General features: G+C 31.9%; 2 protein-coding genes across 3 annotated transcripts; one reads left to right on the forward strand and one right to left on the reverse strand.

The window, feature by feature from the left end:
* Positions 1-1,753: 1,753 nt before the first annotated feature.
* Positions 1,754-5,604, forward strand: LOC105782983 (histone deacetylase 8). Of its 2 annotated transcripts, none has more exons than XM_012608130.2 (3): positions 1,754-2,056; positions 2,128-2,711; positions 4,617-5,104. In XM_012608130.2, the coding sequence occupies exons 1-3, from the start codon at positions 1,801-1,803 to the stop codon at positions 4,698-4,700; spliced, it is 924 nt and encodes a 307-aa protein (XP_012463584.1). In that variant the 5' UTR covers positions 1,754-1,800; the 3' UTR covers positions 4,701-5,104. The 2 variants fall into 2 exon arrangements, with proteins under 2 accessions (XP_012463584.1, XP_012463582.1); XM_012608128.2 differs by lacking the exon at positions 4,617-5,104 and adding an exon at positions 5,188-5,604 and having other exon boundaries at positions 1,759-2,056.
* Positions 5,605-6,240: 636 nt separating this feature from the next.
* LOC105782984 (uncharacterized) lies at positions 6,241-9,241 on the reverse strand. The gene is made up of 4 exons (XM_012608131.2): positions 8,931-9,241; positions 7,912-8,168; positions 7,187-7,638; positions 6,241-6,669 (listed from the first exon to the last, which is right to left on the reverse strand). Exons 1-4 carry the CDS (start codon positions 9,038-9,040, stop codon positions 6,412-6,414), a joined length of 1,077 nt encoding a protein of 358 aa, XP_012463585.1. The 5' UTR covers positions 9,041-9,241; the 3' UTR covers positions 6,241-6,411.
* Positions 9,242-11,743: the final 2,502 nt, after the last annotated feature.

The raw sequence follows: 11,743 nt of genomic DNA on the forward strand, positions 1-11,743 counted from the left end.
CAAAAATTAAATGAATGACTAAAAGAAAAAATTTTTTATATATAATTGAAAGGTAAAATAATTTATTATATCCATGAAGCAAAACATTCATATACCCTTATTTGATGATTATGGCATTTGGAAGCCATCACATATGCACATGTATTTTCTCTTAAAACAGATTCCTAAAAGAAGATTTCGAAATCTTTTAGAATTCATCCTTCGTGTCCTCGTATCTCTAATAATTGCATAAATGGGTCATCTATTCTTCTTTCATTTGACTTTTAATCCTTAATTGTTTAGGGGTTAAAAGTAATAGATGACTTGAATGTCTTACGTGACATAAAAATATACGACTTGGATAAAAATTATTGGTAGGAAAGGCTATTCAGATAATGATTATATGTAACCTGAATTATTACTTTGCCTAATTCACGCGTAATATCAAATTTAACCCTCATTATTATATATTTTGTCAATTTAGTTCTTATTATTTTTTGAGTTAAATTGGGTCTTTGTTCTTTTAAACGGTCAAATTTAATAATCAATCTTTTAAAAGAGTCAAATTATTTCTTTTAATAGAAATCTTGAATAAAATATTAAATTTTTAAACATGGCAACTCACATGTCAATCCACATATACTTCATGCTTTTTTTAATTTTGATTTTTAAATATTTTATAATTTTTAAATTATTTGTCAATGTAGCATATAAGACAAACAATGTTATATCAACATGGAGTACATTTAGACTACCACGCAGGTTGCATTTAAAAATGATGTTTTAGTCAACAATTTTCGTTAAAAATAATAATAATCGACTCTTTTTTAAAGGTCAAGAGTCAAATTTAACTAAAAAAGAATAAAGTTCAAATTAACAAAAAATAAATAAAAATAAACATGGACAACTAAATTTTACTACCTCACCACAAGTTTTCTACAAATAGAATAAAAGGTTAAATCACTTTTGGGGGCTTCAACCTAGTAACTATTTCAACATTAGGGCCTGAACTTTTTTTTAGTCCAAGGTAGGCCTTAAACTTGGCAATTGTTTTCACATTAAGGCTTTAAATTCAGCAATTATTTCCAAATTGGGACTTAAACTTTTTTTGTATTCAAGTTAGTCTTGATATTTCCCTGAAAACCCTAAAGTCCAGGCCCCCATGGTAGACTCAATTCTCTTATTCAAACATCAATATAGGAACAATTACCAAGCTTAAGGATTAGCTTGGACAAAAAAATTATTCAAAGCATAACTTTGACAAAAAAATTCAAGGACTAATACGAGAACAATTACCAAGTTAAAAAATTCAGACCCAAATAAAAAATAATTATTAAGTTCAAATCTCAAAAAATAATTTAACCCTAAAATAAATATAAAAATAGACTAGAATAACTTTAGATAGGATTCAATGAGAAGGAATCATATGAAACTATGATTCCACGTTATCTCTATCCCTTTCTAATAGGAGAATGACAAATCAAAATTTTATTTTGATTTTCAAATTTTTCCTTTTAAAAAAATTTCAAATCCAACTAAAAATGCTAAAAGTCAGGAAGAAAAATCTAATTTATTATTCTTCTATTGAAAATGAATAAGGATGACGTGTAATTATAATTTCAAATTATCTTTTCTTGTGATTCAAGTCGAATATAAATATAAGATTTATAAGTGAGTCTAGGCCTTTGTGAATTATGCCAAGGAGGCCCAAGATGAGTTGGACCTTGGCCGAGTTAAACCCAAAGAAAAAAAAAGGCATAAAAGAGGAGAAGAGAAACAAGTGAACTCAGCTACTCATCGTGAGTTCCCCAAATCAGAAAAATGTCTGCTCCCTCAACATCTTGTCGAATCGACGTGTTTTGGCACGATGGGATGTTAAATCACGACACAGGCAAAGGTGTGTTCGATACAGGGATGAACCCTGGTTTCTTGGAAGTGTTAGAAAAACACCCAGAAAATTCAGACAGGATTAGAAACATAGTTTCAATCCTCAGCAAAGGACCCATCTCTTCTTACATCTCTTGGCACTCTGGTTCACCTGCAACTATACATCAGCTTTTATCTTTTCATTCTCAAGGTACCCTTTTTTTTATTTTTTTAATTTGACTTTAATTTGCAATTAATTTGGGTTTTTTTTTTTTGCCCCAGAATACGTTGATATGTTAATTGAAGCTGATAAAAATGGTGGTAAGAAAGAAATTTGTTGTGGAACCTTTTTAAACCCTGGTTCATTTAATGCTGCACTTTTAGCTGCTGGTACTACATTATCTGCTATGAAATATATACTTGATGGCTATGGTGAACTTGTTTATGCATTGGTTAGACCACCAGGTCACCATGCTCAACCTACTCAAGCTGATGGCTATTGTTTTTTCAACAATGCGGGGCTTGCTGTTCAATTGGCTTTAGATTCGGGTTGTAAAAAGGTTTTGGTTTTGGATATCGATGTTCATTACGGTAATGGGACCGCCGAAGGGTTTTACCGGTCGGATAAAGTCCTTACGGTTTCGCTTCATATGAATCATGGTTCATGGGGTCCTTCTCATCCCCAAAACGGAACAGTGGATGAACTGGGTGAAGGTGAAGGGTTTGGGTATAATTTGAATGTGCCTTTGCCGAATGGGAGTGGTGACAAGGGATATGGATATGCGATGAGGGAGGTGGTTATCCCGGCTGTTGAGAAGTTCGAGCCGGATATGATGGTCCTGGTTATCGGTCAAGACTCGAGTGCTGTAAGTTAATCCTTTTGTTTCTAATCTAATATTGTGAATTTCATTTAGGTTGTTTGTATAGAAGTAGCATCTTACTGTCTTGCAAAGAGGTGGATTGAGTATTAGTTCGATATTGTTGTCAATATAGGAGGATATGGATTTGATTGTGCGGAAACGCATTATCCTCCTATTTATGGTTTGAGGAGTAACTGTCTAAATGATAGAATGGTTCATGTTTAAGGGTGAGTTTGGATAGGCAGTGGGGTGCGGTGCAATGGGTTTAACTCACTGTTTGTCTTACACTACAGTATCACTATAGTTTCTAATCTCATCACCACCAGTGGCGAAATTAGGGGGTTGGCAAGGGCCCCATCCCCTCTAAAATGAAAATTTTTTTCTATGACCCCTTTAAAATTTTTAAAATTTTAAATTAATAAAGGTTTAACCCCCCTAAAAATATAAAATTTTGATTTAATCTTTTAAAACTTATAAAGATAGAATTGTATTTTTTTTCAATCGTAAAAATTATAATTTAATTTTGGCCTCACTAAAAAAATTATTTGGTTTGGCCCTTGTCGCCACTGTTATTTTTACACTAATCGCAAGTAAACGCACTGTCCATCCAAACTCACCTTAAAACTGCTCGTATACACTGTTCCAAGCCTCAATGTTGAATGTTGTTTGTTTAGAGCTTGTTTGTATAGAAGTAGCATATTATCGTCTTGCCAATTTAAATTGCCTTGAAAGAGAGTAAATATAGGACTTTTTTTACTCAATTGATCCAAAATAATTAATTATTTATAAAAATGATTCAAGTAAAAAATTGTGTATGTAAATGACTATTGATGTCATCTGACAAATTAATAGCATTGTCCCCTCATCAATAGCCAATCATCGGCTTTTTAAAAAAATGGTTTTTTTTTAAGTGCAGCCACTATGTTAGGCGGCACTAGTACATGTTTTTCAAAATACTCGTTAAGAATACGGGTATTCAAGGAGTGAAAAAAATTTTTGGTGTCATCGGTGTGTCAAGCGGCATCAGTCAATAAATTTTAAAAAATAAAATAATTTTTTTGTGTCATCGATATGTCAAGCAACATCGATGAGAATTTTAAAAAAAACATGAAATTAAACAGTTGAAATAGAAAAAAAAAGTCCAAAAAAAATAAAGGGGAAGCCCGTGACCGATGCTTGTTTCATAAGTGATTTTAGTCTTCTTGACTTGTAAAATAGAGATATGAAAGGGTATGGAATATTGGTTATTCTCTTTCGTTTCTCATATTTAATTCTCTATTTTCCATATACTTTTTTTTTATATTCAAATTTCCTTTCTTCTTCTCAATTGAAAATCGTACTCAATAGCCACCGATGTCATCATTTACGATGGCCTTTTGTGCCGATTTTGACACCAAAGAAGAGACTTCCTACTCCTCATTGACTTCTATGGTTCAGATCCCCTAGTAGCCGACTTCAAATCTTTTAAAATGACCAAAGCTTTGTACTACTCTTTTTACAATGGTTTTTCTTTGAATATTGTTGGTGTTGCCTGACACGATGACGGCGCCTAAAAAATTTTAAAAAATTGTAACAAGTGTTGCCTGACATATCGGTGACACTATTTTTTTTAATTCCCCAATGCCACCTGACAAACCGACGACATCTATTAAATTTTTCTTCTTTTTTTCCCACCGTGAATATGTGAATATCTATATTTTTAACTAGTATTTTGAAAAATACATACCATCAATGGTGGCACCTAAAAAAAATATTTTTCTTTAAAAAGCCAATGTTTGGCTAATGATAAGGGGATGGTGCCGGCGTGCCGCCGTTGTGTCAGATGACATTGATGGTCACTATAGAGAACAAGTCATTCCCGTACATAATTTTTGACTTATCATTTTCATTAATAATTAATTATTGTGTCAGTTTTTGAAGCTCAATGTTGTCTATCCAGAGGTGGCATGTTATCCTCCTGCAAATCGAAATTGCCTTAAAAGAGTAAATATATGAAAAAACCGAAACATATGAGGGGCTGTCTAATGGGATAAAACGGTTCGTGTTTAAAACTGCTCGTATACACTGTTTCTGAGCCAGTTCAAAGCCGAATGTTGTGAGTTTGAATCCTATCAAACTCTACCAAATTGTTCTTACACAGTTCAAAGGCTCCATGCGTATTTGCATATTCTGATTCGATGTATCGTGATATCCATGCTTTTTAGCCGATTGAGTTTTAGTTCAATTGGCATGACATTGTTACCAATGTAATAGTACGTGTATTCGAGTATGTTGAAGTGCATTATTTTTCAATTTATGAGTTGGGATGGACTATGAGTGATTTTAGACATTTTGTCAGAAAGAACAAATATTATCAGAATTTATAATGTACATATTTGCGTATTTTGGTGTTGGTCATAGTGATCTAGCAGTAATGTAACTAGACAAAACCCGAAATCTCTATCACTTTACAAATGTTGTTTGTTGTAAATAATTGTGGCAGTTTGATCCAAACGGAAGGCAATGCTTAACGATGGATGGTTATCGAGAGATTGGACGGATGGTTCGAAGATTGGCGGATAAACATTGCGGCAGTAGGCTACTTATCGTCCAAGAAGGCGGATACCATGTTACATACTCGGCTTATTGCGTTCACGCGACGCTAGAAGGTGTGCTCGATCTTCCCCACCCTTTGTTGTCTGATCCTATTGCATATTACCCTGAAGATGAGACTTTTGCTGTAAAAGCTATTGAAGCAATTAAGCAGTTCCAAATGAAAAATGTGCCAATGTTAAAGGATGTTTGATTCGAGGTTTTCCGAAACCAGTCTTAGTTTGTACAATTTAGTCTTTTGAGGGGCTACTTCGATGGTTATGGGTGTCGATCGACAAATTTGACTTAAGGTTTTGATTGATCGTAAGTTTATTCTAGTGTTTTTTCAATAGAAAAAAAATCGCTTGAGAATGCATCACCTCAAGCAAACCGCTAATAACTGCATCGTAGTCCCACCATCTCTTCCTATCGTCACGGAAACTAAAACCGAACATATTAGATAACTAAACTAAAACCAAACACGCTAGAAAATCAAACTACCAACATGACCACGGCAAACTTTTATTTATATATATGTTTTCACTTTGTAACCACCGCAACAAGCTATTATTATAGTGATTTTGTCTTTATTTATTTTGTTGTAAAACAAGATACTTATATTGGAGTTAGATTGTTTTTGCTCTTTCTACTTAAATCAAAGAGCAAATTAATCTTTTATTAAAATTTCTTCAATTTTATTATAAAAACTAGTCTAGCACATCACGTGTTATTGTTTAGTTATTCTATCAACCACATCAGTTTTAATGATAGTGAATGAGATTTTGACAAAAAAAGATTAATTTACTTTTTAATCTAACATATAAGATTTTTTTTTTTTAGTCGAAGGGGCAAAAAACCAATTTGACTAATACCAAGGACCTCCATAATACTTTTACTTACAACTTGTCTAAATAATTCATTGCAAAAAAATTGAACTGTACTAACAAATAAACATACATGCCCCTACCATCAAATCTTATTGAGAATCTATTTAAAAGCACAAAGCAAAACAACATACAAATGAAACAGCCAACAGAGAGGTGCAAAAAATGTGAAACATTATAAGCAAAAAGGAATTAAAGGTGGAAATGAGGAAATACAATGGCAAATATATATGTGTGTGTGTGTGTGTAGCTTAAGGTTCTAAACCCAAATGCTTTCTAGTTCTGCCTACAAACATGTCTCCAGATTTGATTAAGCCGGGAATACGCCCACCGAGGGTTGCAAAAGGAAATTGGGCAACAGCGTGTTTCCTTCCGAGCGAAACCATTGCAACTTCCGGACCAGGTTTGTACACGGACATTTTGCTTTCTTTTCCTCCGCCCATCAACAGCTTCAAGTTTTTAGCAACCAAATATGCATGATGTATAGCCGCATGACCTAGTTTGAGTTCCTGAAAAAAAAAATTCTCTAAAATGTTAAAACTATTTTGGGAAGCAAGAGATTATAGCAAGTAACGAGACACATTCGGTACGTAAAAACAACCACATTCACAAAGCGGACATTAAAAGAGAGCCTATATGGAAACACAACACATATGTGTTCGTTATTAGGGGTAGTTCCTCCAAAGGATCAGACTAATATACAAAAGGAATTAGTAATCTCTTTTAGAAATTGAACGTGTTCGATTTTCAACAATCACGATTATTCACACAGCATCAAAAAGACTGATTGAGTATATATTAGACATATATAGCTAATCTTCCATGGAAGAGTGCTCGTATCAGGAAATAGACTAAAACAAGCAAGTGAAAACGGAGAGAAATCTGTCAAACTAGAATCTCGAGTTCATTATCCTCTTCTAGTCAGGTGAAACTGAATATTTATAAGCAACCATCAACCTCTACAAATAACATACTGGCCTATGCAAATTCAACAAGATTATGATTAAAGTTCGGGATAGAACTTACCGGAACATCAGTGATATCTCCAATTGCAAATATATTACTGCGACCCTTCACCCTCAAATACTCATCAACCTTCAACCTTCCATCTTTATCTAAGTTAGTCTTCAATATAGTCTCATTAAGCCATGCTGTAGACAATGGTACTCTAGTACAAAGGAAATGACAATCCGCTTTGATACTTTCTCCAGTCGAGGTTCGATATAGTTGGCTTCCATCCGAAGCTGATTTCAGATCAACTGATTGCTGTAATTTTACATCGACTTTCTTTGATCTCAGCAAACTTAAACCCTTATCAGATGCCTTTGGTCCAATGTATTCCAGCAACCTTGGTCCTTTATGAACCAGTGTAACCTTCTTATCGGGAAAGTCTGTAGAAATTTCTCCGGCAAGTTCAACACCAGACGGACCTCCTCCGACGATCAAAATAGATCGAGCAGATTGTATCTTTTGATTTTCTGTCAGCATGTAAGACAGCAAAAGTAAATTAAGCAGAACATAATCCCCAAAAAACAAACAATATAACATCATTTTGTATGTTGTTCTTTAATTCATCATATCATCATACATAACAATATTCGCTGTAAGACGAGACATATCAGAGTCTTATACCTAGCAGTGTTGAAATTCCATAACATAAGTGAAATCCTCAATGATGCATTATGTTCAATGACTCGACTACTAAACAACACTCGAGTGACAAGGTCTAACAAATATAGTTTTTTTTTTACCTGCATCATAGTAATGAAGTCTCTCCGTCTTACTTACGGGAACATTATCACTATGTCCAGTGGCAATCACAAGATAATCATAACCGATATGTTGGCCATCGGCAGTCAATACTTCGTTTTCAGTAATGTTTATCGCAGTAGACGTAATGATACGTCCATTGCTAAAGAAATCTCTATAGTTCACCACCGCTCTTTCCGCAAATGACGGTTCCACCTTACTCCTTAATTGTGCCCATTTGATCTCAAGATACTCCTTCCTGAGATTAAAAACAAAAAACCCTTCAATTAATCACACTCTCCATGGCAGTTCAATCAAATTCTCAGCACTATTTTAAAAAACTTGCTAAAAAGACCTCTCAGTCCCTCTCGTTTTTTAAATTAAGCAAATTGCTCCCTCTCAAAAAAAAAAAATCAGAGCAATTTAATCCTTATCAATTTCTAAAGTGAGTAACTAAGGACAATTAATCATGAACTTAATGTTTTCGATCAATTTTACATGATTTTGATTGGTATAATAACAAATTCAGCCCTCAAAATTTAAGTATTCTGTCAATTTGGTCCTAATTTAACAAATTTATCCCACAACATTTGTGTAGATGTTGAGGCTGAATTTGTTGATTTTTATAGAATTAAGGTCAAAATGACAAAATATGTGAACATCAAAGGCTAAATTATGTACAATTGATAAAAGAAATTAACGCTGCCATTAATCCTTACAGATTAAATTGCTATATTTTTTTATAGGGAGGACCAATTTGCTTAATTTCAAAAAGTTAAGAGGGACTGGAGAAGTCCTTTTACAAAAAAAAAAAAAACTTTCGCAAACCCAATCCTGCATAATGCATATACGCTACTTTCAATCCTACACTATTTTAAAAAATAAAACAAACCCGGAAATTAAAATCAGTTGCTGGGTTCATCAGACATTGAATTTCAAAGTTTTTTTTCTTAAGAAACGAATCGAAATTGAACAAAAACAAATCATTTCAAGAAAAAAGAAAAAAACCAAGAAAGCTTACGGGTCGATAAGCGTAAGATCAGCATTGAATTGAATAGATCTGGCGAGGATAGAACCGGCAATCCCACCGCCGACAACCACTACCCTTCTTTTTGATCCACCGGATTCCATAATTTCTTCAGTTTTTTTTTCTCTTTTTTTTTTTCCTTTTCGTTCAGATTATGGAACAAAAAGGGGTGGGGTGGTGCTCAATTTAAAGCAATAACTGATAATATACTTGGCATTGGGACGAAGCTCCCATTAGAGGGAGAATTCGTCTATCTTGTTGGTAAAGAAAGGGCGTTTAGAGTCAAACGTATGAAAGATTTGACTTCTTAGAAATTTCATAGTTTCTAGAGACTTATGTCATTTTGAAGATGGATTTCGCAAGCTCATACGTAAATTTGGTTACTTTCAAATAGGGATAATGTCACATTTGGTACATATACTTTCATAAAATGTTCAATGTAGTACTTGTACTTTAAAAATATCCAATGTGATACCTAAAACAATTGGTCTATTGGTACCTATACTTTCATAAAATGCCTAATGTGATATGTGCTTTGAATATGTGCTTTGAATATGTTCAATGTGATACCGAACTATAAATATGTGTATTATTTAAACTTGTATTTTCATAAAATATTCGATGTGATACTTATACTTTGAAAATGTTTAATACAATACATAAACTTTCAATCTATGTATTATTATGATATCCGGAGTTAACTTATTTAGTAAATATAAACCAACCAATGAAAATTTGACATGTGAACTTTGTTTCTAAATCATCAAATCCACGTTAAGTGAAAAGATAAATAAAGTAAAAATAAAAAAACTAAACCTGTTAAAAAAACATCAATTTCATTACTTGATATTTGTCTCGAGGAGATTTGAAGAGTCGAGTAGTAATAGGGTTGGGCTGACAATTTTTAACTCGAAATTTCTTCAGTTTTTTTAAAACCTTCTTTCATTCTTTTTCGAGATTTATATGAGTCAGTATTTTTCAAAATTTATCTTGTTGAGTTTGAATGGGAAGTTGAATAACTTGACTTCGATTACCATTTTCTTTTTGTTTTATTTATCTTTTCACATAATATTATATCATTTATGTGTAATTGATGATTTGGAAAAAAAAAATTCATTGGCTAGGGCATTAACCTCAAGCACCAAAATAATACACAGATTGATAATTCAGGTATCACATTGAACATTTTCAAAGTATAAGCTTCACATATTGATAGTTCATGTACCACACTGGATATTTTCAAAGTACATGTGCTACATTAGACATTTTATTAAAGTATAAGTACCAAATGTGATATTATCCTTCTAATTTTTTCTAATTTTAATTTTTTTAAATATTATCGGATATTTTCAAAGTACATGTACTACATTGGACATTTTCTAATTTACCTAATTTTTTAGATTCAATTTAGTACCTAAATTTGTCAAGTGTTATAAAATTACCCCAAAACACTAACGATGTTGGTTTTTAATGAGGAGACGAAATTATTAATGTATAACGACATGTAATCGATGACATGAAATTTAATGGCGAAATGATTATATTTATTTGGATTTTCCTACATTTCACTAAGAACTATGCTCAATTATTACTTTTCATCTGGGCAAAGATTATTTTCACTATTAATGGTAAAAATGATTCAAGAGCAACGATATGCTTAAAGTATAGTCAATCATACATTAATTATTTTTGCTACCTCATAAAATAGATAAAAACTGTTAATATATTGAAGTAATTTATATAATGTTTGACAAGTTCAAGTACCAAATCAGATCAAAATAAAATATTAGGTACCAAAGTAATAAAAGTGTTAAGTTTAGGTAATAAATTGGAGTATTAGACCCAAAAAGATAGTATCAAAATAGGAATAAATGTAGGTTCATGTACTAAACTTGAAAAGAAAATGTCAAATTCAAGTACTAAATTAAGAAAAGAGTGTCAAGTTAAAATACCAAATGTTGATGTGATTCAATTTGATATTTTTAATTTTAAATTTTAAATTTTGACACAAACAATAATTTTAATTTTAAAAATAAATTATATCAAATTCACTTATAAAATCAATTAAAAATAAAATATTAGTTTCTATATTTTGGGTTTGGTCCAATGGACTGTGGTTCAATGGCCTTTGTCATTGGTTTGTTTAAATTTTATGTTTTTAAAATTGAGCTATGGTTGAAATTCTAAGTTAGCATCGAAACTTTAAGACATTATAATTGAATCTTCAAAATATCAATTAAATCTTTCTATCTGCTGATTCGTCAACTTGGATGATAAATGGTAGCTTGAATCTAATGCAAAGCATATTTAAAATACGTGGATCAATTTTAAATAAGTATATACTTATTGCATGAACAACATAGATCTAACTTACTAAAAAAATAGTGTTGCTGAGATTTAAGAATAATATTTTTTAAACATCGTATCCATATCATTCATGCAATAAATACATATTTGCTTGAAATTCAACTCATTTATTTTAAATACGATTCATATTAAATTCGAGTTAATTTTAACTCCCAAATACTAGCTAAACTAATAAGAATTTGATTAATAGGATATTCATACTAATAAAACTCCATTAACACCTTTTTTTTATTTAAAATCTTATTGGATGGTAGGGGAATAGCTATTTATATAGTTTTATACAATGATGTTTAAACCAGACTGGTTGATCGAGAATTAGTTGAAGTATTGATCTGGAGAAAAGTTTTGAACTGATTAGCTTGAGAATCAATACGAACCGATTGAATTTTTTTTATTTTTAATCAAACTAGTTGAACCGACGAGTTGATAATCTAATCGGT

The sequence above is a fragment of the Gossypium raimondii genome, chromosome 13 (assembly GCF_025698545.1).
Source record: "Gossypium raimondii isolate GPD5lz chromosome 13, ASM2569854v1, whole genome shotgun sequence".
NCBI classification, from domain to species: domain Eukaryota; kingdom Viridiplantae; phylum Streptophyta; class Magnoliopsida; order Malvales; family Malvaceae; genus Gossypium; species Gossypium raimondii.

What these genes read in the sequence shown, in the direction of transcription:
- LOC105782983 (XM_012608128.2), top strand. Translation starts at nt 1,801, where the DNA reads ATGTCTGCTCCCTCAACATCTTGTCGAATCGACGTGTTTTGGCACGAT. An exon ending in TTTATCTTTTCATTCTCAAG is followed by an intron (nt 2,057 to 2,127) that starts GTACCCTTTTTT and finishes TTTTTGCCCCAG; the next exon opens with AATACGTTGATATGTTAATT. An exon ending in TCGGTCAAGACTCGAGTGCT is followed by an intron (nt 2,712 to 5,187) that starts GTAAGTTAATCC and finishes TAATTGTGGCAG; the next exon opens with TTTGATCCAAACGGAAGGCA.
- LOC105782984 (XM_012608131.2), bottom strand. Translation starts at nt 9,040, where the DNA reads ATGGAATCCGGTGGATCAAAAAGAAGGGTAGTGGTTGTCGGCGGTGGG. An exon ending in GATCTTACGCTTATCGACCC is followed by an intron (nt 8,169 to 8,930) that starts GTAAGCTTTCTT and finishes TTTTAATCTCAG; the next exon opens with GAAGGAGTATCTTGAGATCA. An exon ending in ACTTCATTACTATGATGCAG is followed by an intron (nt 7,639 to 7,911) that starts GTAAAAAAAAAA and finishes ACATGCTGACAG; the next exon opens with AAAATCAAAAGATACAATCT.